The sequence below is a fragment of the Hemicordylus capensis genome, chromosome 6, assembly GCF_027244095.1.
Source record: "Hemicordylus capensis ecotype Gifberg chromosome 6, rHemCap1.1.pri, whole genome shotgun sequence".
In the NCBI taxonomy this organism is placed as follows: domain Eukaryota; kingdom Metazoa; phylum Chordata; class Lepidosauria; order Squamata; family Cordylidae; genus Hemicordylus; species Hemicordylus capensis.
The window spans coordinates 60175000-60201781 of record NC_069662.1 but is presented as its reverse complement, the minus strand read 5'-3'; the positions used below and the strand labels follow the sequence as shown (position 1 = coordinate 60201781).

General features: G+C 45.7%; 1 protein-coding gene across 1 annotated transcript in view; it reads right to left on the bottom strand.

Annotated features, from left to right (window-relative positions):
• The window catches only part of POLR1A (RNA polymerase I subunit A), a 74159-nt gene extending 52190 nt beyond the window's left edge, over window positions 1-21969 (bottom strand). The window contains exons 1-14 of the mRNA XM_053259809.1: window positions 21596-21969; window positions 17660-17864; window positions 17337-17486; window positions 17156-17263; window positions 15502-15587; window positions 15248-15357; window positions 13235-13321; window positions 11755-11857; window positions 11496-11658; window positions 7673-7846; window positions 7213-7335; window positions 3724-3951; window positions 2222-2476; window positions 1337-1528 (exon numbers count right to left, since the gene is read on the bottom strand). Coding sequence (XP_053115784.1) covers window positions 1337-1528; window positions 2222-2476; window positions 3724-3951; window positions 7213-7335; window positions 7673-7846; window positions 11496-11658; window positions 11755-11857; window positions 13235-13321; window positions 15248-15357; window positions 15502-15587; window positions 17156-17263; window positions 17337-17486; window positions 17660-17864; window positions 21596-21948 — 2337 coding nt within the window. The 5' untranslated portion in view covers window positions 21949-21969. The remainder of the gene's footprint in view (window positions 1-1336; window positions 1529-2221; window positions 2477-3723; window positions 3952-7212; window positions 7336-7672; window positions 7847-11495; window positions 11659-11754; window positions 11858-13234; window positions 13322-15247; window positions 15358-15501; window positions 15588-17155; window positions 17264-17336; window positions 17487-17659; window positions 17865-21595) is intronic.
• Between the last annotated feature and the right edge of the window lie 4813 nt (window positions 21970-26782).

Here is a 26782-nt window from a genome sequence, read left to right as displayed (position 1 = left end):
TTATGCTTTTTCAATATTATTCACCATCTATTATTTCTAAATGTGTCGGATTTGTGTTGGGCATTGTACAAATACACATGTCATGACTGCAGGCAAAACAAATGCGACAGAAGGAGAGAGAGAGAGAGAGAGAGAGTAAGAGAGGGGCAATACTTTGCACTATCTGGGAGAGAGGAAAAGAAATAATTGAAGAATATCTTAACTATCTAATTGTAGGAAAGAACAAACAGAAAAATAAGGTGAAAATATGGGTTTTTCTTAAGGTCAAAGAGGAAACTAGCAAAATAATTAAAGGGAGAGAGGTCCATATGTAAAAGGCCATGAGAGAAACAGCACAGAGATGAATAAAGCACAGGGGAGTACTGGGTTAATAAGATGACCAAGCAGAAAAACAAAAAGAAAGTAACAAAGAGAGATGATAGAAAGACCATGAAAAGACATAAAAGATTGTTGTTTAAATGTAACACAATAACAGAAGAAGATGTTTTTAGTGTGTTCAAAGCAAAGCATCAGAATAAAAATGTTAAAGAATGAATGGAACATTAGTTACTAAACAGTGAGAGAGAACTGTCCGAAAGAGCTGCTGCAAGTTAGTGTAGACAATAGTGGGCTAGGACTGTAAGACAGCTTCAAGCTAGCCAAGGCCTGTGCCAGAGTTTGGCCAACTAGGGCACTGGAAGAGAACCCAGGAAGGATCCATGACTGAACCAAGACCTGGTGTGTGTGTGTGTGTGTGTATTCTACCAAAGATAACCACAGGGCTCTGTGGTCGCCAGGAGTCGACACTGACTCAACAGCACACTTTACCTTTAAAACTGTAGGGGAAGAATGGCAATTCAGTCCCTAATAGCAGAGCAAAACCAGTTTGGTGAGAAAGCAGCAAAGCAAGAGGTCTTGAGATCGTTCTTCAGTATTGAAGAACTACAAGATTTAAAGAAAAGGTTACAAACAAATGTGAAAAAGCCTGCAGCTTAATTTCAGCTGTAGCTCATGGCTGAAGAGAGAGACCAAAACAAATAGCCATCTCTGGAGAGACAAAATGGAGACTAACACTGGAAGAACAAAGAGGGGAAGAGTCCAGCATTTTTATCCATGACCCTAAACCACCCCCCAGTGGCTACTAAGAGGCATTACAGTTGAGAGCTGACACTGCCAGGGTCCTAGCTCCAACAAAAATGCTCCTTCATACCACTGAGGTTAAATGGCCTTGGACAGCTATCATAAGAAACACATACTCTTCTAACTATAGATAGAAACAATTCACTAGAAACTGAATCCATTACTTCACCAACACTGCCACACTGATTTTATATAAGTATAGTAATTTTTAATCTACCTGCTTTCCTGTCCATAATTGTTGTGGTTTTATAATGGCTGGAGGGAGAAGCTTCACTCTTCCTTTTTTGTCTGTCAACCCTTGATACACCAATTCCATGTACTGTTCTCGAGAGAAACTACAGCCCCGTATGGTCATGCTGGTACCAGAGACCATGTGATCCTGGATTAAACCTGACAGTGGCGTCCCATCCTGAGAAATATAAACAGACCAAAAGGGAAGCAAGAAGTGGGACATCAGTTGGAAAATTATATTCAATAATAACTGGCAAAATCACCTGACATTGACTAGAGACCCCAGCCTTCACCATACAAAAGTGTTGCAGTTATTTATTATTTATTCGATTTCTATACCGCTCTTCCAAAAATGTCTCAGGGCAGTTTACACAGAGAAATAATAAATAAATAAGATGGATCCCTGTCCCCAAAGGGCTCACAATCTAAAAGAAACATGAGATAGATACCAGCAACAGTCACTGGAGGTCCAGTGCTGGGGGTGGATAGGGCCAGTTACTCTCCCCCCACTAAATAAAGAGAACCACCATGTTAAGTCTTCAGAGCAGTTCTGTCTGTCCTGAACCTCCGTCATGTCCCTTCCCCCACCTGGGTATATGTGCAGGTATATAATAGGTAATTACGGAGAATGATTGCCTAATAGCAACTGTTCCTTAACATATCTGAACCGGTGAGTGCTAAAGTTAAACTGGTGACACTTCAAAGCCCAAGTCTACATTCTTATTCAGATACACCAACCAAGGCTAAGGTGACGGTAATTATTGTTACACCATTTCCCCCAACTTCAAAACAATCAAATGGCTGGAAAAGAAAACATTGTTAAAAAGCAAGCAGAGAGGAACACGATTTGCTCTCTGGTTAAGTGATTCACCTTAGGAACAAGATACTGCTCATCGGTAGAGGCCAATACATAGGCTTCCGCTCGGCCCAGCTCATTTTGTGGGAAGTGAGCATTCATTTCATCACCATCAAAGTCAGCATTGTAGGCTTTACAGTTAGCATAGTGAAGCCTCAGAACTTTCTCTTCAGGCAAAATCCTGGCACGATGGGCTTGAATGGAGGGTCTGTGAAGGGTAGGCTGCCGATTCAGCAAAAGGACATCTCCATTTTTAATATGGCGGCACACCTGCAAGAGATTCAAATTCAGCCATATAAAGACTTCATTTCCTAAAGAATGAAGAATTACCATAGAAAACTGAAGGAAGAATACATGATACTGAAAAAGAAACAAGCCAAAAAGGCTAGTAAACAAACAGAAAAGTGAAATGGTACTGAGGGAGTCAATGTATGATTTTTGGCTGAAGTGATCCCTACTCAACAGCACAGTGAAAGAGTCAATGTTTTGTATTTATGATAATGCTTAGGTTATTACCTTGCCAGAGACTGACAAGATAATAACCTAAGTAAGGCCTTGACAAATCTTAAGCACCAGGGAGCCAACCTAGAAATTTAACTGTGGCACCCAGACCAGGATATTCCGAGGTAGAATTATTTAATAAAAATTTTTATTTGTCCCCTCATGGTCCCATTTCTAAGTATGCTACTTGTAAAGGGGATAAAAACAAGCCCACTTCCCCCACCCGCTGCCGCAGATAACAAGGCATTGGTGCAATGGGAATTGAGGGGTTAGGTTCCTGCACTGAAAAGAGAGATCTGAAAAATGGCCACACACAAAATTAAAGGAAGTGCCGTACCGTGCTCTGTTGGTCTCCATCTGTCCAACAATGCCCCCCCAAACAGTCAGTTTGGCCAGTTGTCTGTGAAAAATGTGGGAGGATCCTTCCCCCCCCCATCAACTGAAGAGCCACAAAATGGTTCCTTTAAACAAAATGGTGGCCAAAATTGACCTCGGAGGTCACTTCCGGCCACCTAGGAACCGCGGATACTAACCTTTTCTATATCCGCATATGCTGAGGTCAGGTGCCTATTCTCGGACCATGGTACCGTGTATAGTGAGGTCCACTTGTACACCAAACAGCTAACAGAACTTAGATTAAACCAGGAGTTGTGATTTCAACCCATCTATCACTGGTATATCAGCTGTGGTGGCGCAGCTGGGAAGCAGGTTGCGTAGAGTGCAAGAGGCTATTAGTTCATATCCCCGCCGGTGTGCTTCCCAGACTGTGCCTAGTAAATACATTTGTAGTCACCTATACTGGGCAGCGGTCATGTAGGGAGGTACTGAAAGGAATCATCTCATATTATGCAGGAGGAGATACTGGTAAACCACTCCTGTATTCTACCAAGAAAATCACACGGAATGTGATCACTCCGAGGCAACACCGACTTGACGGCACAATTAACATAAATAGTATGCCACATTTGCCTGTTGATCTGAAAAACCATGCAGGGCTAGGTTGGGGCAGTACTTACAGTTTTTATCCCTGGTTTTGGTGCCCCAGTGGAAGGCGTTAAAAGTTGCTTGGCTATGGCTTCCCTCTGAGTCTGGCTGGCTGTGCTCAATATTGTGCGAGACCCGTCTTCATTGATGATCATAGAGGCACCAGGATGTTCATTGGGGCCATTTATAACAGCCTGCCTCAGTTCTTGGACATTCCAGGGAGTTACAGGTTGAGGATAAGTCAGTTTGGTAGCAAATACCTAAAAGCAAGTAAAAGTAAGGCACGGTATAACATGTGCTTTCTCTGGAGGAAAGGTTAAACTCATGCCCCGCTCTCACCAAATACTGCTGAGGAATTGTCTTCATTTCCTTTACTCTATTATTCAATTCCATAGTCCACTCATCATTCTACTGGCAGAGAAACTATTATAACCCCTTAGTCTTCACCGACAATTGCAACAAAACCTATAATACATGAACTCATCCTAAACTACATCCACTAATTCATCTTCTATTACCTTTGCCTCTTGACCTATCTTCCCTCCTTTGACTCATCTGCCCCTCAGTTTAAATTTAGAGACTCCCCTCACATAACTGACTTTTTGGGGCAGATATTACTCTGTAAAACGTATATTGAGGATGCTACATAGACAAATATATTGGCTGACGTATGGAAAATAATTAAAGTAGTAACATCTATCTATCTAGGCTTAAGCAGTATGTGGCAAATCTCACCCTCTCAGTGCTAACAAACCCACCTGCCATGGTGGCTTGGCCAATTGGCGATGGCACAGCCATGACCAATTAAAACACAGGCCAGCAGCAGCTGGAAGTGCCTGGAGTGGCCTCACCGATAGGCATGCAGGCTGCGAAGCCAGAGCCTGGTGTAGTGTGGGCGCCCAGGCTCTGAGGCACAGTGTGGCTGATGTCACTGGGCCACGAGGTACCTGCAGGGTGGATGTGGTCATTGCATCTCTCCTGCTAGCACTGCAGGCTGGGCAGCGAGGGCCTTGGGGGCAGCCTTGGCAATAGAGAAGCAAGCGGAGGCCACTGCGACTCCCACCAGCACTGTGGGCTGGTTGGTGAGGGCCTCAGAGAGGCTTTGGTGGAAGTCAGTAGAGAAAGAAGCAGAGGCAGCCACAGCGATCCCACTGCGGCTCCCACTGAGGAGCAGGAGCGAGGCTCGTGAGGAAGTCTCTGAGGTGAGGTGTATGGAGGATGAAAGAAAGCGGGGGGGGGGAGAGACAGGAGGAGAAAGGGGGAGAGAGAATGAGAAGGGGGAGAAAGAAAGCCTTCAGAATGTGTGGAAGTTTGAGGACAGAGTGCAAAGTTGTGTCATGTCAGGTGTCAACTGAAAGGACAGGCGTCATCGCCCCATGGGTTGTTTGGCTGGGGAGAGAGAGGGTGAGAAGCCGCTGGGAGGTCAGGGTGACAACAGCAGCAGAGGGGCTGGGCTGGGATTATGTGCCCACCACGCACTTCTCACCCCACAGGAAGTAGCGAGCAAGTAGGGGAGCACGTGGAGGGAGAGGGGCTTCTTTCTCTCCCACCCCACCCCTATTTTGTAAAATGTGTGGGGAGGCCCTTGGGCGTGGGAGCTGTGGTGGGGGGCAAGTAGAGCAAAACTACTAGCGTGCAGATGCTCTACGCAGGTTAAGCATGTTTAAATTAATGGTACTAACCTATCCTTTTAATTTCATTGGGACTACTTTGAGTAATTTTCCTCATTGTGTCAGCTAATAAAATTAGTATACACAAAGCCCTCTATTTTCGCAGGGAGTTTCTGTTCTGGCCTATTGCCATGAACAGGGAAACTGCAAAAAAAAAAAAAAGGAACCTTGAGCCCATGGGGATTGGGGGATTAGGTTCCTCAGCACACTTAAGCGTGCTCAAATCTCATGCCCCTCCAACCCCCAAATCCTCCAGTTTGGGGTTTGTTTGTTTTGGTGGAAACGTCACAAAATGGCCACCAGAAATGACACCAGAAGTCATTTCCGGGTAGCACTTAGCCACAAATAACCCTAGTTTTAGTGAGCAAACAAAAACCTCAATCTCTATAGTGTGCATAACCAAAAACAGCCCTAGTTTTAGATGTATAAAGAAAGAAACCAGGGCTCTATTCCACAAATTGCCCAGAATAGGGCTATTTTTGGCCTGCAAACAAAGAAACTGGGTCTCTATGACCCACCCAAGACTAACAGAAATTGCAACAAGAGAAGTCATGAAAAACAAGGGTCTCCAGTAATTTATGAAGAAAAAAATAGAAATTTCCAATAAAGTACTGACTACAGGAAAGTGTTTTAGAATAAATTTATTAGGAACAAGGGATTTGCTGAACATCTATTCATTCCAAAGCTTTAGAACAAATAGATATATCCCATTCCAAAGCTTTAGAACAAATAGATATATCCTAAAAAGGAAATAAAATTACCTTGCCATTTAGAGCACTAGTTGTTGATTTAAGAAGCCTTTTTTCATTTAAACCAATTAAAAATGATTTATTTAATAACATTGGCTTAATTTAAACCAATTTAAAAAACCAGTCCTATAATGGCTCGCCAAGTCTGCCTCTTACTAACCTACAGAGAATGTTAAGAATAATCAGTTCCATCAGTGGTGGAGTGAGAAAGGGGGCCCGTGTTTGCCCCTGCTGGTCGTGCACACGGTGTGCACCAGTGATGTGCCTTGCCTATGACATCATGCACAAAGGGCATGGCCAGAGCTCTGGAGGGCTCGCGCAAATCCTCTGGAGCTCATTCTCAGCTGGTGTTTGCTGGCTGGGTGCATGTATTTCCTTTCAAGTGAGGGAGAGACAGGGAGAAAGAGAGACATGCAACCAGACAGTAAATGACAGCTGGGAATGAGCTCCGGAGGGCTCGCACAGCCCTTCCAGGTTTCTAGTCATGTGGAGGGCCCAGTCAGGTGCCTCCCAGAAGATGGGTTGGCTGGATACTTTGAACCCATTTATTTATTTTAATTTTATTTTTTATTTTTTTACATTTATATTCTGCTCTTCCTCCAAGGAGCCCAGAGCAGTGTACATAGTTAAGTTTCTCCTCACAACAATCCTGTGAAGAAGGTTAGGCTGAGAGAGAAGTGACTGTCCCAGAGTCACCCAGCAAGTATCATGGCTCAATGGGGATTTGAACTCAAGTCTCCCAGGTCCTAGTCCAGCACTCTAAACACTACATCACCCATCCACCCTAATATAGCTCCTCCCCTAAATTCCAATAAAGTTACTTGCATGACCCCCACCTTACATTTCACAGTTGTAGGAAGAGATGAGTCTGTCCCTTGACCACTTAGTTTTCTTATGTGTAAGAGGAACATAATGTGATATATGATTTCTGAAGGCAAATACTGAAATCGAAATTATCTACCCAGTCACATTCTGCATTTAACATATGGATGAATCATTAACTTTGCAAAAGCCATAGCCTACCAAACTACGAAGCTATAAAAACTAAGTAAGAAAATCTCTACAACAAACCATCTTCTGTACTGAACAAGCTTTGCCTTACCATGGGAATACCAATTTCATTGGTCTGAATGTACATGTCAGGGCAGATGACTGACCGAGCAGCATAATCCACTCGCTTTCCCATCATGTGCTTACGGAACAGGCCACCTTTTTTCTCCAGAAACTTTTATCATAAATATTATTTTTAAAAAATACAAGGGGAAAAAAGATAAATGTTATTTTCATCATTTTGAACTACCAGTATTCAGATTTTCAGCAACAACAGCCACAGAAATGCCTACTTACAGGAAAGTTTCAAAATATTATTTATTCAAAAAATTATATCCTACGCCTCATACTAAAATTGCAATCTTGGTGCAGCTTACAGTTAATATCATAAAAACAATTTAAAATAACCCATCAACCTAAGCAGCAGCACAAAATACACATTTTCCCTTCCTGCAGTACTCCACTGCGAATACATTTTTAACAAGCCACTGAATATTTTTTATAGTTCTCACCTGACGCACACCGGGGAACTTTTCAGACATTAGCTTATCCATGTCACTGTCAAACGAAATATTCACATGGCTCTGAAGACGAATCCAGATGCTGTATAGCTTATCTGCTGTGGTCTGCCCTGGGATTGTCGCCAGAACAGAACGATCCAGGGGCTCAGAGGGCTGATCCATCATCTGTAGAACATAAAACACAGCTTCAGCAGAAGAACGATCCAACATTATGTTTTCAACTGTCAGAATTTCAGAAACACCGTGAAGTAGTGACTCAGTGTTTCTTTGGTCTGTGCAAGAAAAGGTTTTGGTGTTTTCAAAGAAGAGAAGATGGGCTAACCAAGTGTGAAGTGGGTGGGTGGGGGGCTTGCTTCCACGTCTGTGAAAGATGCATTGCAGCATACAGGAGGAGCTGAACCCCAGTTCTGGGAATAGGGACCATCCCCTGGAATTTTATTTGCAGCATGCTTGAGAGGAATAAGTCAACAGTCTTGGTGCTGGTGAATAAGTTCAACAGATAGCACATTACTGGAAAATAAGCTCTGAATGCAAGTCTTTGTGCTACTGAAACAAGGCTATTCAATCATTCTCAATGTATTAGAGGCTTCCCCAGTAGTACGTTAATTTCAGTCTTCTTCACTTCTGCAGGTGCTGGCTATGAACACCTCTCCTTTCTGGCTACTCGGCCATCCAGTTTTCCTTCCCCTCTCAGACTCTTCCCTATGGCCTTTTCTTCATCTGCATCATTCCATATTTCAAACATCCGTTCCTAACTAGGAGTGTGCACTGACTCGGTCCAAATTTGGACTGAACCCTGGGTCCCCAAACAGGTTTGGTCAAACCCACAGGCTGGGCCGGTTGGGTCAATGAACCGGCTTGAACTGGTTCACATTTGAACCGCTCGAACCGGCCTGGTTCGTGGCAGACCAGTCTGTGCACAACCCTATTCCTAACCACATTTATCTTAGCCTGCTGCTTTCTTCGACACTTAAGATAAGCACAATTCAGCCAGTAGCAAGCAACAGCTTTTAGGAACAGAGCAGCTCAGCCAATCACAGCCAGAGACTCTTCTGACTGTGTAACCCTTCTTTAAGAGATTGACAGCTGAACTAATCATTACCAGAGGCTTAATCACTGCCATTACAAAAATCCCTTAGTGCACTCCGCTATAGATTTTGCTTTGCTAAGCAAAGTTCCTTACACTTTGAGAACCTTTTCGTTGAAGAGCAGTATATAAATATAAAGAAATTCTTTGCTCTCCCAGATACACTTTCATATGTTTAGGACCCATTGTAAACCACCCATTCTAACTTAAAAGATGGAATTCCATTGCTCCCACCTTGCAGTGTGGTGTTCCTACACAGAGCTAATGTCCAACTTAATTCACAGGCACTCCCGTGACGTGAGGATGGGAGTACAGATCTTCACACACAATCCAAAAACACTCCACTCTTTCCTCTTCTGCTCTTTCACTTGGACCCACCAGTTCGAGAACACTTCCAAATCATACTGTAGAAGTCTCCTTCAGGGACAGCTCATCCTTCAGCTATATTTTTCAATATTTCTGCCTTCAGCAGCTTCCCTGAAGGTGCAACCGAGCCCACTTTGTCAGGTCAATGAAAGCTTATGCCACAAGTACTCTGTCATGTATTGAAGGTGGCATAGAATCCTGTCACTTGTGTTGCAACAGAACAATACAGGTGCCCTTCTAGAGTTTCCCCCTATTTACATCTGTCCACTCAGGTTCGCAGTTCCACAGGAAAGGCAGGGATGTTCTGCCCTCCATCACATCTCATGCCCCTCTGCCAAAGACATCATTTACGGGAAACCCTGCAGTAAGGATTCTTGTAGTGAAAACATAATTTTCCTTGACAAACATAGGCTGGGAACTTAGGCTGTTACTTCACTGAAAAACCAGGAGTAGTGGGAGTGTATATTGCAAGAAAGAACCTAGGTTTGCTGGAGAAGGTGCAGACCCACTTTAATTCCAACATCTTTGTAACTACCTGGCTTCTTGCATGGAACACCCAGCATATCACCCACATATATGAAAGTTAGACCCCCCAAAAGGTAGTCAACGAGGGTCTCCACATGGGTAGTGTGGACAGCCTTACTGGGCTCTCCCCACAGACAAGCAGGGAGCTGTCCTAGGCAGCCAGATCGGCCACCCACATGATTAGCACTCCGTGACGGAGCTGGTAGGGGCAGTGGGGATCGGGGGCCGCCTGGCCCCTGGAAGTCCCAGGATGCCCCACGTGAGTGTGTGGGGCATCCCAGGGAGACCCCCGAAACCAGGAGACTTGTTGTAGCCTCCCAGTCAAGGGTCTACTTGTGTTGCCGCGGTGTGGAGCCATGCCACGGTGGCACACAAGCAACTAAACGGGGTTAGCAGAGCACTCACTCGGCTAACCTCGTTTAAGGGAGGGGTGTTTTGTGGGGTTTGCTGCCGGGAGCTGTGCGCTCCCATGGCAGCACACGACGTGGAGGAATCAGGCTAGGCTCCCTTAGTCCTGGTCATGAGAACAGCCTCAAAGAAACTCTTTTTTAAAAAATATTAAATTTTTATTAATTTTGACAATAATCATTCACAACACATTAAACAAATATGGACTTCCCGCTCACACCTCCTCGTGAATCACCAACTATAGAATTAACCCTTGCTATAATAATAATTCAAAACATAAATTGAAACCTTACAAACACGATTTTGATCTACCCAACCTGCTAATATTACTAAATTTCAAACCCTGTTGTAAAATGAATATTAGGAAAATAGTTCTTTAAATACAATAAGAATGGTTTCCAATCTTCTTTAAAACATTCTAAATTTTGGTCTCTTATCAGTACTGTAAGTTTTGCCATCTCTGCATATTCCAAAGTTTTTATCAGCCAATCTTCTTTTGAAGGCAGTTCATTGCTCTTCCATTTCTGTGCATATATTATTCTGGCCGCCATGGAAGCGTACATAAAAAATGTTAAATTAGTTGTAGAAAATACTCCTTGTGTTATCCCCAGCAGGAAGGATTCTGGCTTCTTAGGAAATGTCATTTTAAATATTTTCTTTAACTCATTATATATCATGTCCCAAAATGCTTTAGCCTTCCTACAAGTCCACCACATATGAAAAAAGGTTCCTTCAGAGTGTCCACATTTCCAACATTTGTTTGAAACATTTTTATACATTAATGCCAGTTTTTTTGGTGTCAAATACCACCTATACATCATTTTATAATAATTTTCTTTTAAAAGATAACATGCAGTAAACTTTAAATCAGTTTTCCATAATTTTTCCCAGGCTGCCATTTCTATATTGTACCCCACATCTTGAGCCCATTTTACCATAGTCGTTTTAACCACTTCGTCTTGTCTCCTCCAAAAGCAAGAGCTTATACATTTTAGAAACTAATTTTTCATCATTTTCACACAGCTCCTTCTCAAATCTCGACATCTGATCCTCAAATCCAACTTTAAGATCCTTCTTATAAACTTCATTTAGCTGATGGTACTGAAACCAATGACTAACCAAATTTTGTACTTAAATTAAACTTTTTAACTTACAGTCCTTTTCTTGAAAATATAACAGATCCCTATAGGTACCCCATTGCGATTGGATATTTACCTCTTTACGTGCTAAAGCTTCAATCTGAGATACCCATAACGGAGTTTTAGGTTCCAGCCATTTTTTATATTTTACCCATACCCTCATTAGACTCCTTCTTATATAGTGATTCAGAAAATCTTTATGTATTTTGAAGCCTCAAAGAATCTCACTGGATTTTAACCAGATGATGCCCCCCTGATACCACGGGCACCAAGCAGGTTCTGGGCTTACCATCTGGGAGTCTCCCTCTTCAGTTTGCGTTGACTGATGCTGTTCTTGAGCCATGATAGCTAGAAGCTTCCGGGTTAGCAGGGCATCCTTCATGACAGCTTGCAAGTTCACTGTTTGGCCATTTGTAAACATCTGGTCTCCAACGCAACTCACAGGACGATACCTATGCCAGAGTATATTGGTTAAGTAAAGATAAACAGAGTCCTCTTTCTATGAAATCAGAATTGTTAATAGTGAAAAACTCTCAAGGTCACATTACCTAGAAGGAGGAACAACAAGTTGATCTAGGAAGAACATATCGGGATTGAAAGCTGAATCGCCATTGACGGTCATGCCAGCAAAAAGCTTGCAGAGAAAAAAACCTGAACCGAACAGAGAGAGATCAGAATGTCTGCTGAACTCAAGTCAGAGATGGGTCATGTAGAGAGCAGGCATGACTTGGGCCCTCCAGCTGTTGTTGGGACTGGACCTCCCATCACCCCTATTGGCAACTGTGGCTCAGGAAGATGGGAGCTGTAGACCAACGATAGCTGGAGAGCTGAAGTTGTGCACTCCTGGTCGAGAGCAGCAAAGCAATGACAGCTCACAATATTTACATCCCAAGAACCAAATGGTTAATAAAAACTGTACCCAAAACACAGATACAGCACCACTAAATTTGCTTCCCTGAATCTCCATTTGTCCGTCTGCTGTGCTTTTGAGGCTATGATCCTAAGCTTACCTAAGTGAAATTTCTCATATTTTTAAAACTTAGATGAATAATTTTCTGATGCTGCTCCTAACACCACAATATATGAGCAGCAGGGACAGCTGCACCATTTAAAGTGACAGACTGGGAACAAACAAATCTAATCCACAAGGCATAATCCAATGAGACGTTCTGCACAAGATTCATTGAAATGAACAGAGTCCGGCTCTTGCACGGTTTCCATTCATTTTAGTGAGGTTTGCTCAGGAGAACTAGGTTGTGCCCCAGATTAATTAGATGTAAGCAGGGCTCAATATAAGCAGACACCTCGAATCCAGTGAATTTGAAGCAGTGCCCTCAGTGCTGTGCAGAGGCAATTGCCCCAGCATGGCCCTCTTCATGCAATTCCTCATACTTCTAGCACTGCCTTTTACTGGAACCAATGCCTGTGAGGTCAGCTGGGAAGGCACGTAGGGTTAGACGAAAAGCACTGGGAGAAATTACGCTTCCTAGATGTCCCCATGAGTCCTCTCGGCATCGCCGCAGACCCCAGTTCCAATCGAGGAAGCCCTCCTGGTGCCAGGAACATGAAGAACTCCATGGAGATGGCTATTCTAGGAACAGCTGCCTCTGCACAATACTGGGGGAATGCTGAATACTGTCTGGCGATGCACAGCCCTAGTTGTAAGAAATGCCATTTGTATTTTCTACCATGGGCACAACTGCCTTGGCTGGGCCCTGATGTGAAGGGACAATATTTCAGATACAGCAAAATTAGCTCAACTTTTGAAATGAGCAGCCTGTTTAGATATTTCCAACCTCTAGAGACAGAACTCTGGTGCCACACACCTCTCTACCATCAGAAACATCCTCCTTCCAGAAGGAAGTAATGTTCAATAGGAAAAAAGAGCCAAACAAACCTTTAAAGCAAGAATTATATATACTGGCTTCACAAATTTAGCCAGATATGACATGTGCTTCAAGGCACTGCACCATGAGTGCAGTTTTTTTGGAACCAATGAACAAGCATCAAACAATTTTACTGATTTACCTTCATTCTTCCACAAAGCTTCAACATGCTTTTTGGCAGTGGCAGGTGTCATGTAGCCTCGTTTCCCCAGCTGAGTCTCATCTATGGCTAAGGAGTTAAGTTTGACAGGTGTTTTAATTCTCTAGCCATAACCTATTTGCAGCATTCTATCAGATTAAAATGAAACAGGGAATTAAAAATGCACTTGTTCAGCGCCTACAGCATTCAACTAAAGTCAATCCAAGTGCAACACCGCGTACACAAACAGTGAGCTGAATGTCCACATGTATACCGTACATCTTTAACTGCCAATCACACAAGCAAATCTTCAACTAAAATACAAAGTGTATTTGTATGATCTTCCTGTCACAGATAAGCCACGTGATTGGAACAACTTTACGTGATCAAGTGATTTCAACACTGATGAAAACCTGCCAGGTACATCTTTGGTGCGCACATGTGGGAGAGATTAAAGAATTCATGATCAAATTGTTTGTTCCATACTCACAGAACACAGTAGCAATCTGCTCTAGTTATCAGCTTTCATACTATCATAACTAGACAGAATTGTGCCAGAGCTAGCTGAATTATTCAGTGGCAGTAGCTGCCAAATGTAGCCTTTGGGTTGAGCTCTGGAAATTATATTTATCTCACCTTGAGACCAACCTACATTTAGAGTGAGAGACAGAGCGCTAACAATTTTAGTTGCCTTCAAACTTTTTGCATTTAGTACTGATTTTAGATGAAATTATATAATACAAAAATAGCCTTGTTCCCTTTCCAAATGCATTTTTACATTTATTTAGGTGCAATGAGATGCACAACTAAACAATTCCTTCTCCCAATGGACAGCATGACAGACATAACTGCAAGTTTCAGAAATGGCACAAGAGAATGGTAGAAATACTTTATGTATGCACACATGTGTGCACATGTACTCACACACCCACACACCAGTTAAACTCATTCCATTCATATTCTGTACATATACCATATTTTTTGGACCATAAGACGCACTTCCCCCCCCCCAAGTGGGGGAAAAATGAGGGTGCATCTCATGGTCCGAATACTGTCCAGTAGGGCTGTCCACCAGCCGCCCCCCCACCTGATTAGGGGCCGAATCAGCCCAAGCTAACTGCCGCCGCGGCCGCCCCCACCACCGACCACCCGCCCTCCCAGCTGCCCAGTCCTAACCTCCTAAGCCCGATCAGGGACCCATACTGGTAACTGGAGAAGGAGAGAGGAGCTCGCAAGCAGAGCTCCTCTCTCTGCAAAGCCTCGGCCCGAACTGGCGCTTTGGCCGCAAAGGACACCTGAGAGTTCCCAGGCATCCTTTGCGGCCAAAGTGCCAGTTCGGGCCGAGGCTTTGCAGAGAGAGGAGCTCTGCTTGCGAGCTCCTCTCTCCTTCTCCAGTTACCAGTATGGGTCCCTGATCGGGCTTAGGAGGTTAGGACTGGGCAGCTGGGAGGGAGGGCGGTCGGCAGCGGCGGCAGTTAGCTTGGGCCGATTTGGCCCCTAATCCGGACAGGCGGGCGGCGGCCACGGCGGCAGTTACCTTGGGCCGATTCGGCCCCTAATCCGGGCGGGCAGGCGGTCGGTCGGCAGCGGCGGCAGTTAGCTTGGGCCGATTTGGCCCCTAATCCGGGCGGGGGGGCAGCAGTAGTTTGGGCCGATTCGGCCCCTAATACTGGGTGCGTCTTATGGTCCGGTGCGTCTTATGGTCCGAAAAATACAGTAAGCAGCAAATAAACTGCCTGTTCAATCTCTTAAGAAACTTCAGTGTAGTGTCTCATTACTGAATGGTTTAATGGGACTAAATATAAAGATTCTTGCTCCTTTAACCACAGAATGCCCAATTAAAATCTTCTCTCCTGCTGCTTGGTCTCCTTCAAAAACACAAAAAGCGTGTAAATCCACATTAAAAGGCTTCATGTGAAAAAACTACACAGCATAATCTGGTATAACAAAGAAATGCTTATCAAATGTGATTTTATAAACAATTTCATAACCTTTCAACAAAATAAAATACTGTACTTGCTGCCTCCTCCACTATTGTCTCTTTGCCCGACTTCTGGATTACCACAGTGGGGTAAGTCACAGTGAGTTTGCTATTATGTTCTTTTCGGACAAGTGACCTTCCCGCTCTTGAAGAGAAGAGAAAAAGAAACACCACAATAAATACATACATACAAAATTGTTGCATTTATTATTGCTGGGACATCTGGTGGTAGGGAAGGGATGAGCCAAAAAAAGAATTACTTGATTTGTGACCAAATAGCTACACTCACTTGCAGATTGGGCACTTCTTTGAGCCCATGTATGATTTCCAAAACTGGGAGATCAGCTTACTTCTACACTCACATACATTTTTCACCTAGAACAAAACAAAAAAGTATAAGTTACAAACAAGATGTTAAATCCAATGAATTGCAAGAAAAATTAATATTTCCTCCTGCCCCCCACTCCTCTGAGAATACCCTTGGTCAGAGGAGACTCCCAGGAATTGCTGAGTTCTATCCTTATACCAGTGAGGCCGGGAGCCAAAGCCCCCTTCCAAAAATTGTGCTCCCTAGGTAAGGTACCTGGGACAGTGCAAATAGCAACAGCAATAGCAATAGCACTTACATTTATATACCGCTCTATAGCCAGAGCTCTCTAAGCGGTTTACAATGATTTAGCATATTGCCCCCAACATTCTTGGTACTCATTTTACCGACCTCAGAAGGATGGAAGGCTGAGTCAACCTTGAGCCCCTGGTCAGGATCGAACTTGTAACCTTCTGGTTACAGGGCGGCAGTTTTACCACTGCACCACCGGGGCTCAGGCGGAGGTGCAGGTAGGAGATGCCAAGTTGATAGGAAGGGGGAAATTTATGGGTGAGCATGCTCTTCCTTTCTAAGCCAGCCAGAGAGCCATATGTCCCTGGAGGAAATGCTCTCCCCTGGCCATTGCCCCTGTGACAGTGGCTTGCAGTGGGAGTGATGACTCTCCTGAATGGAACCTGGCTGAGCAGTGGGCGACAGGCAAGGGGTTAAGATGCCTGCTGCTCACTTGGATGCCTCCCCAGCCTCCCTGGGCAAGCCAAACAATCCCAGGGCAGGAGGACTTCATCTGAGATGGGGCGCAAGGCAAAGCAGACGATTACCATCACTACTGGAGCCCTTCGCCTCTCCACATGCATGATCGGATCCCCCAGCCAGGCAGTGGCTTCATGCGGCTGCTGCTGGCCTCACCCCCTTTTTGCCTGGTCCTCCAAGGGCCTGGATGCCTTCTCAGCAGCTCCTGCCCTGCCCACAGTTGGACATCAGTCCATGATGTCACCAGCCCCAATCTCATTGGCCCCAAAGGCACAGTGGGCAGCCTCAGCAGCTCCAAGTGTTCCTGGATGCCCGTAGGACCTTCTGAACCACCTTGGGATTGTTTGGCTTGCCCAGGGAGGCATCCAAGTGAGCAGCAGGCATCTTAACCCCTTGCCTGTCGCCCACTACTCAGCCAGGTTCCATCCAGGAGAGACATCACTCCCACTGCAAGCCACTGTCACAGGGGCAATTGGATGAATAATAAGTGCATGAATAATAAGTGCATGAATCATCAAAAAAAATCCTGGATATCAGTCTTCTCGTGCCCACTTGAGAAGGATACATGCCTCAAATCTAGGTCCTCCCAACTGCCACGTTGAAATCTTTTTCCTCTTGGCTACAAAAGTATTGCAGTCACAGAAACTCCTGACTCCTCTATGTATCTCCACATATTTGATGCAATCTGAATACAAGCTGCTATTGCAAATTCTTACAGAACCAGAAAGAAGTTTGCTTACAGACAGTCCAGAAAAGGGATACTGAAACTTTAATATAGAAGAATTGCAGGTTTGTATCACATATGGAAGCGTAACCAAGTTGTTCATTCAAAAGAGCAGTCTACAATACTGGTTTCCTTACTTACATGTGAACCCTGGTCCCTTAGTTGGTTATTTTGGAGCATATCTTCTGTGTGCTGACTTAACACTTCTTCAACATCTACACCAGGACTGTCAATATTTTCCTCTAAAAACTGAAAGAAATATTAAGTCAGAATCTTTCTGAATGGTCTCAGAAAACTACAAACTGAGAGAAAGAGAACCTACCCGACTTAGGACGGCCTCAAGATCATGGACTGCTTGAAGTAATCCTATTTCCAAGAGTCTCAGCTGGTTAAGTAATAAATGTATCACAGCCCGGGGACATGTCAGATGGCAACAGTTCAAGCAAGAACCTCGTATCAGAAGGAATAATTTCTGAAGAAGATAAAATAAGTTTGTTATTTCTATAGCACTTTCAAGTATTCAAAACACTTTAGATATTTCATTTTGTGGGAACTCTTACAACTCTGCAAGGTAGGTCAATATTATCAGCTAATACAAATATCCTCAACACTGATGCAGCACAGTCCTTCATGTCACATACTTACATCAAAAAAGAGAGGATTGTAGACAGTGAGGGGCAGTTCTATATGACCCAAGTGACCTGGGCAATTGTTGAAGTCCTGTGCACAGGTAGCACACACTTCTTTGTTGTTAAGTGGTCCCAAAGCCAAATCATACAGCCCATTTGGAGATGGAGTGCCTACGTTATCCAGGAAACGATGGTTCGTTATAGATTTCACACTCAGCTTCCTAAAAGCAAAAGCAAAGTTAGATAGTTATGTGGCTGCAAAAATAGATATTGCAGTTAGAAAATAGATAGATGTGTAGCTGCCATTCTTAGATTGCACAACTTTGAACCCCACAAAGTAACAACTAAATTCTGTTTTTTTTAATTTATTTATTACATTTATATACCGCCCCATCCAAGCGGCACTGGGCGCTGCACAACAAAAATGAAACCCACAAATCAGTCCTTTAAAAACAATCGTTACAGACAATTTAAAAACAGCATAACAATTAAAACATTTAAAACAGTTTTAAAACCCTGGAAGGCCAGGCCAAACAGATAGGTTTTAAGGGCTCTCCTGAAGGCCAACAGTGAACTCAAACTACAGATTTCTGCCAGGAGTGCATTCCACAGCCCAAGAGCAGCTACAGAGAAGGTCTACCTTTGAGTTGCCACCAAGACGTACTAGTGGCAGCTGGAGACAGAACTCCTCAGATGACCTTAACGTGCAGTGGAGATCATGCAGAAGAAGGCACTCTCTAAGGTAACCTGGACCTCAGCCATTTAGGGCTTTAAAGTTAATAAACAGCACTTTGTATTTTGCCCAGAAATGTATCAGCAGCCAGTGTAACTGTTTTAAAAGAGGCATAATATGATCTCTCCGGGTTACCCCAGCAACCAGTCTGGTTACTGCATTTTGAACTGAAGTTTCTGTACTATGTACGAAGGCAGCTCCACGTAGAGCGTATTGCAATAGTCAAGCCTGGAGGTAGCCAGCTGATGCACCACTGTTTTGAGGTCGTCCTCTTCAAGGAATGTGCGCAGCTGTTGAATCAGCCGAAGTTGATAGAAAGCGCTCCTGGCCATAGCTCCACCTGAGATACCAGGGTGAGGCCTGGGTCTAGGAGTACTTCCAAGCTCCATACCTGTTCCTTCCGGGGGAGTGTAATCCCATCCAGCACAGGAAGATCTAACTCATCCCTCAAAGCCAGCGTGGTGTAATGGTTAGAGTGCTGGACTAGGACCAGGGAGACCTGAGTTCAAATCCCCATTCAGCCATGAGACTAGCTGGGTGACTCTGGGCCAGTCACTTCCCTCTCAGCCTAACCTACTTCACAGGGTTGTTGTGAGGAGAAACCCAAGTATGTAGTACACCACTCTGGGCTCCTTGGAGGAAAAGCGGGATATAAATGTAAATTAATAATAATAATAATAATAATAATAGCAACACCTCAACACCATAGGGGCCACAGAAATCACCATCAGCCAATTACAAAAAGCAGCTTTACTGGGAACAACCTATATTTTGCGACGATATCTATAATAACCAACAGTATTGATAAAATTCAGCCATCCCAGGTCCTTGGGAAGGACTCGATGTCTGGATAAAACAAACCAGTCAATAACACCTGTCTGACTGTGTAAACAAGAAATAATAAATTCTGAGCCCCTACAATGAGCACCTCCGTCTTGCCTGGATTCAGTTTCCATTTTTTATCCCTCATCCTGCCTATTACTGGGCAGGCATTCAGGGAATGAATGCCATTTCCTGATGATGGATGACAATCAGCATACTGATAACACCCAGCACCAAATCTCCTGATGACCTCACTCTGCGGTTTCATGTAGATATTAAAAAGCATAGGTGACAGAATGGAGCCCTGAAGGACTCCGTATAACAGCTACTGTTTTGAGGAGCAACTACCACAAAGCTCCACCATCTGGAATCTACCCAAGAGATATGAGCAGAACTACTGCAAAGTAGTGCCCTCTATCCCCAATTCCCCCAGGTGATCCAGAAGGATACCATGGTCGATAGTATTGAACGCTCCCAAGAGATCCAAAAGAACCAGCAGAGTCACACTCCCTCTGTTGATTCCGCAGTAAAGGTCATCCATCAGGCCAACCAAGGCTGTCTCAACCACATAGCCAGCTCTAAAGCCAGTTTGAAATGGTGTAGATCAGGCTGGCTCAACTTTATCCCCCCAGCTGTTTTTGGACAATTCCCATAATCCCCAGCCACAGTGGCCAATAGTCAGGGATTATGGGAGTTGTAGGCCAACATCTGCAGGAGGAACGAAGTTGAGCAGCCCTGGTCTAACCATTGCTAACCATCCGAGGACTTGGACTGAGTTGTCAGCAATATGCAGATGACACTCAGCTCTATCTCTCCTTGTCACCTGATCCTAGGGAGGCAGTGGATGTCCTGAATTGGGGGCTGGAGGCCGAGATGGGTTGGATGTGGGCTAATAAACTGAAATTGAATCCGGACACGATGGAGGTACTGTTGGTCAGTAGGAGAGCCAATCGGGATGAGGAAATTTTACCGGTTCTGGATGGGGTTGCACTCCCCTTGAAGGAGCAAGTACGCGGCTTGGGGGTACTACTGGACCCGACTCTGCTTTTGGAAGCTCAGGTGGAGGAGGTGGCCAGGGGTGCCTTTGCACGGCTTCAGCTAGTGCGCGAGCTGCATCCCTTTCTTGAGAAGGCAGATCTGGCCACGGTTACCCATGCCTTAGTCACGTCACAGCTGGATTACTGTAACGCGCTCTACTTTGGCTACACTGCTAAAGTTTAGTTCTTTTAAAACATGAGTAAAGTGGTCTCTGGGACATCCTGGAGACCAACCTGGCAGCAGCATTTTGAACTAATTATTGTTGCCGGACTACATACAAAGGCAGTCCAACATAGAGCACATTATAATAGTCAAGCCTGAAGGTTACCAACATGTGCACCACTAAGGTTATTTTCTTCTAGGAAAGAGTGCAGTGGGGTATATCAGCTCATAAAAAGAACTCTTGGCAACTGCCTCAACCTGAGGTATAAGAGAGAGAATAGTATCCAGAAATCTTCCCAAACAGTGTACCTTTTCCTTCTGCAAGAGTGTAACCCTGTCTAGAACAGGCAGATGTAATCCCTCTCCTGATTTACAGGCCCCCTTCAATTACCAACTCCATCCTGTTCTGATTTAGCCTCCGTTTGTTATGCTTCATCCAGCCCATTACCGCCTACAGGCAGGCATTTAGGAAAGTTATGCCAGATCTGATGAAGCTGACATGGAGAAATAGATTTGGGTGTCAGAAAAGTACGGGTGCATACCTGCACCAAATCCCCTGATAGCTTCATGTCGTTGTTAAACAGCATTAGAGACAAAATGCAGCTCTGAAGGACACCATATAAAAGCTCTTGCTTTGAAAAGCAACAGCCTTCAAATGACACCATCTGAAACCTACCCAAGAGGTACAAGCAGAGCCATTGTAAAAAAGTGACCCCTACTCCCACCCCTCTCATGCAAGATCCAAGAGGACTAACAGTCACACTCCCTCCTCCATCAATACATGTCTATTATAAAGACCCTGCCGTGGAAGATATACCCGCCACCTGAGGTCACTTTCTGTCCGTGGCTGCTTTGGATGCCCACCCCTTCCTCCATCGCCCTTTTCCGAAGCTGGCGCTCCAGACTGCAGGTGCCCAGGGCTCCCGACGATCCGAAGCAGAGATGCTGCGCTTCTAGCCCGCCCCCCTCACGCGGCACAGCCGTGGGCGAGACTCTTCCCTTTTGGAGCGGCAGCAGCCACGTTAGTAGATCTGGAGTAGATCGCGTTAGTAAATTGGAGGAGCCGCAGCCGCGTTAGAGACTGAGCAAGAAAAACCCTAGATCTTGTAGCACCTTAGAGGTTCAAAGCTCTTGCTGTAATAAACCCAGCCACTCTTAAGGCACCACACGGTTCATTCTTCTGCTTTGCTGGCTTACCGTATTTCTTCGGCTGTGTACATCCCGAATGACAAGCCCGTCAGCCGCCGCCACAGCAGCGCCTCATTCGCCGCCGCCATGGCCGGCGCAAGGCTTCCCAGCCCCGGCGCCCGCCCGAGACGCGCAGCAGTAGAAACGGCGAGGATTGCACGTGCCAGAGAATGAACACGGAAGGCGACTTGCCCGGGACTTCCGGTTCCGGCTTTTTCCTCACTCGCTCTTCCAGTCCCAGCATGCGTTGGTTTGGTAGCGCGGCACCGCAAATATGGCGGGTCGATGGCTGCGGCTGCGCTTATTTGGTCGCCAAGCGCTGCTGCCAAGACGGCTGATCCTCTCGGAGGCGCCTGGCCCATCCACAGAAGGGAGTAGCAGGTAAGGCTTAGAACGAAAAGGAGAGGCTGAGGAGGATGGGAGATGCATCATAGAAGGCTGCCTGTACATGGCTGAAGGGAGCAAGGCGTGTGCGTGCTCATTGAGAATTTGCTACGCATATACAGTGGTGTAAGGGTCCCCAGCTTGCAAACTTTTTTTGCCCAATCCAAAACACACATTGTTCTTTTGCCAGTTTAGAAAGCATAGGAAGATGCTTATATACCAAGTCAGACCATTGGTCCATCTAGCTCAGTTTTGTCTGCACTGATTAGCGGTGGCTCACCAAGGCTTCAGGCAGGAGTCCTTTCCAACTTGGAATCTTGAGATGCCAGTGGTTGAACCTCTGCATGCAAAGCAGATGTTTTTCTATTGAGTTACAGACCAATCCCCCATCTAGCTGTTCCTTCCCCGGCCAGTGCTTGATTGAAATCTGGGTTTTCCTTGTCACAATGTTCTTCCTGGGAGACAGGGTGTAACCACCCAGCAGGTCTCAGCCCTTCACAGTTATAAGACACTGTAGTTAATTTGCCTGTGTTTGTGAGCTTTGTGTGAGGTTCTTGCATGTTTCCATTGTAATAGTAGCCATATTTGGAAATTTTTTTTAATGGCCCTATACATACTTAAAAGCACCAAAACTGAGTCATAATTCCCACCCCAGTGTGTCACGCAACCACTCTACCTCACTGTTCACAGTTTGAGCGACATTCATCTGCAGATGGAAACGCCTTAACTGTGATGGTGAATGCTTCCATGATTGGCAGCCCAGATCTCCCCAGGCTGCTGATTAGGGAAGTGCCCACCATAATGGTTATGGTGTTTTCCTCTACAGATGAATGCTGCCATAACAGTGAGCTGTGAGATGGAAGTGGTGAGTGATGTGCTGGGATCAGATTTGTAATCCACTTTTGGTGCTGCTGTGTATAGGGCTCTTTTTTTGAACGTCAAAATAGGGTTATTTTAAGCTAAAGTTGCCTCTATTAACTATTGTACATTCTACAGAAAGCCGCCAACTTTAAAAAAAAAACATATTCTTGTTTTTACCCAATGAAATATGTTATGGTTGTATTTGGTTTCTATAGGTACTGCTCGGGAAATACACTTCATGAAAAAAAACCCAACTCTGAAGGTGCAGTATGTTTGTGGACATTTTTAAACTCCTAAAAAGTATACTCTTAAATAGTTAGAAATGCATTGCACTTCTGCTGATTAAAATTTATGATTATTCTACTTGGAAATAAGAATAATCTATAGACACGGGAGTTGGGTCTGACTAGAATAGGACTGTTTGTGTAACTCTTAAAGTTTGTTTCTGATACAAGTAATGCTTAAGCTTAATGATTATGCCTAAGCACACCTTAATTTTATAGAATTAAGACTTTGATAGTTTCATACTCTTCACCATATATCATTTTTGTTTTTCATAGTTATTGAAGGAAGTATTTGTCTTCCAAGAAAGAAAACTTGGTGAGTAGTTACAGTTAAACCTTCGAATTGTGGCTTTCTTCAGAATATTGAAATAATATGTTGTCAAGTGCTGAAAAGTTAATACTGAACATTATTTTCTTCAATTTAGGGATAAGATAGCAGTTCTTCAAGCACTGTCATCAACAGTAAACAAGGTAAGTTATCTAAAGTTATGCTATATTGCTATTTGTTCGTTCTTCACATGTAACTGTACACAATGCAAAACTCCATATTCTCAGCTGTTGGTTGTGGACATGTCACATGGTTATCTTTTCCAGCATGCTCCAGAGGACAGGACATATTCAAATTAGTCAAAGCCTTTAAGAGGCCTGAGAGGATAACCCGTCCCAGTTTAGTTTGTCCTGAAGAGCTCCAGAGCGGATGGCACTGCCTTGTTTCCTCTACCACTCTACCTATATTCCTCCTTTTCTCACCTTTTTTCAATTATCTGTACACGTTGCTTTTATAACCTAAAAAAAAACCACAACCCTTCTTGGCTGCTGTGTGAGGACAACTCCCTGGGTTATCATCCCATGCTCGCTCCAGGGCAGGACGTATGCTAATTAGGAGGCTATAAAAGGAGCCGGATGGTAACCCCACCCAGTTCTTTTCGTCCTGCTAGCTCCAGGAAAGGACTCTCAGCCTTGCTTCAGCTTGTTCTCCTTCCTTCCTGCCTCACATAAGTCCTCTCTCAATTGCTCCTGCTCCACTCCTGGTTTTCTCTTCAGCCTCACTTCTGACCTTATTCAAAACAAAACCCTCTTTCGCTTTCGAGCTCTTCCTTCTCTTGCCCCGTCTCCCCTCCAAGCCCTCCTACCGCACCTCGCTCTGTCCTTTCCACCCTCCTGCCATGGAGCAGAGCAGAGTGCCTTGCTTGCAGAGCATTAGGCCCAGAACCGAGAAAGCGAGGGCGCAAACGGCGAAAGTGGACCGCTCCGCTGCAAGCGCGGCCACCGCCAAGCATGCCTCAGCCGTGCCCAGGACCACCGTGTTCCCTCCGGGCGAAGGGCCATCCATGGCACCGCTCCCCACTGTGGGAGCGGGCGCCTTGAAGAAGGACCAGCATGCCGTGGTGGCGTATGCGGGCGCGCACAGCAACGGCCACCATTTTGACTCGGCCTTCGAGCCCGACGCAGACCAGGCAAGGGCCCAGCGGCGGCGCAGGAGGACCCAGGTGCTGGAAGCTTTTGCAGCGGTCCGATCTTCGGAAGCCACCGGCTCATCGGGGGAGGAGGAGGAGTCCACGGCCCAAGCAGCAGAGGGTGAGCCGGAGCAGCAGTCCCCAGGGGGCGCGGGGTTAACTCAGGGTCGCCTCCAACCCCCTCCTTTAGCATCGGGACAGGCTTTGCCAGGGGATAGCCCCCCCCCCTTCTCCTCCTCCTCCTCCTTGAGCCTGTTGGGCAGGCCCTGCCGGGCAACCAGGTTGCCTCCGTTCCCTCCACCCCTGTGGCACCAGGGGAAGATATGCCAGAGGCCTGGAAGCTCTGGATCAACAATGCCCTATCCCAGGCACTGCAACAGAGGAGGAGGCGTTTCTCCTCATCCTCTCCCTCTGAGTCCAGCTCTTCCCCTCATCAAAGATCCCGCAGGAAGCAGAGAAAGGGCCGCAAGGGCCAGCATGGAAAGCTTGGGGGAGTTAAATCCTCTACTCCTTGCACCCCCCAGATCCATTCCTCAGAGGATTCCAGTCCAGAGTCCCGTACCCGCCTGGAACAGATTACTGCACACCCCCCCGCCCATTCCCCTCTTGGCCATGTTGGGGCTACAGTTGCTGGGGAGGCCGCCCCTGACTTGGTGGACCTGGGGGAAGATTCTAGGGAAGAAGGGGAGTGGTCAGATGGGCAGACAGGGCCAGGGGAACCCATGCCCCATTTTAAGCGCCTGTTTCCCTCAGATGACCTCTCTACATTGTTTCCGAAGGCCATGCACACTTTGGGTCTCACTATTGAAGGTCTTCAATCTGGGGCGATTCCCTCTAAGGAATCTCTGGTGCTGCCTACATATTCCACACCAGAACTCCTGTTCCCCTTGCCAAATACCTTTTCAGAGGTTTTACAGCAGGAATGGCAAGCGCCAGCAGCTCAGAAGAAGGTCTCGCCTTTAGCCAACAAGCACTATGCATTTGTGCCTTCAGCAGCTTCACAATTTCAAACTCCTCCGATGGATGCCCATGTGGCCGCCCTGACTTCTGGGGCGGTCCTGCCATGAGATGGAGAGTCGGTCCTGAAAGATCCTGCTGACAAGAGGATCGAGGTACAGTTAAAGAGAAATAACGATTGTACCTCCTTTTCTATTAGAGCTTCCATAGTGGCCTCTATTATTTCCCGGGCAGCGCTGCTCTGGACTGATGAGTTGCTTCAGTCCCCTCCCCCAGATCCAGCCAGGTCCCGCCAGATTGCGCTAAAGCTGCAGAAGGCACAAGCCTACATTGCTGACACCACGCTAGATGCGGTACGTTTTGGGGCCCGGGCTACAGCTACTAACGTAATTGCTAGGTGAACCCTTTGGCTCCGCCACTGGCAGGTTGATTCGTCCTCAAAGGCCAATCTGGCGGCGGTTCCCTTCTCAGCGACTAAGCTTTTCGGGGATGAGGCCCTTAAGGACATCCTCATAGAAACCAAAGATAGAAAGAAGGCCCTTCCTACCACAGCCAAGAGGGACGAGCGCCGCTTCTTTCATAGAGGCCAACCACAGCCGCAACAGTATCGTTCCTTTTGTCCCTCCTTTCGCCTCCATGAGCGGGACAACAGGTTCAGACGCCCCAGTTGGCCAAAGGGAAACTTCCTTGCCAAGTCCAATTCGAGAGCCCAGCCAGGCCAGCAATTTAAACCACATCAATCACAATGACTTTTTAAAGATAGGAGGGCGCCTCTCCCACTTTTACCATGCCTGGGAGGCGTCCACCACAGACAAATGGGTCTTGAAGACAGTCTTAAAGGGATATTCAATAGAATTGTTAGGCCACCCGCCAAACAGATTTCTACCCACCCCAACATCACGATCCACCACAAGGCACAGAATCCTCCAGCAGGCCATAGACCACATGTTAGCCATTGCAGCCATAGAGCCGGGTCCTCCTCCCGAACACTGTCAAGGGCTTTATTCAATCTTATTCACCGTGCCCAAGCGGGATGGCACCTACAGGGCAGTCCTCGATCTAAAGGCCTTAAACCGGTGGGTGCACAGGCGCAGGTTCTGAATGGAGACTTTCCGCTCCATCGCGGAGAGCTTACAGTACGGGGATCTTATGGCATCTGTGGATCTGACAGAGGCTATCTGCATGTCCCCATTCACCCCCTATCCCGCCATCTCCTCAGATTCTGTTACAGGGGAGTACATTATCAGTACCGA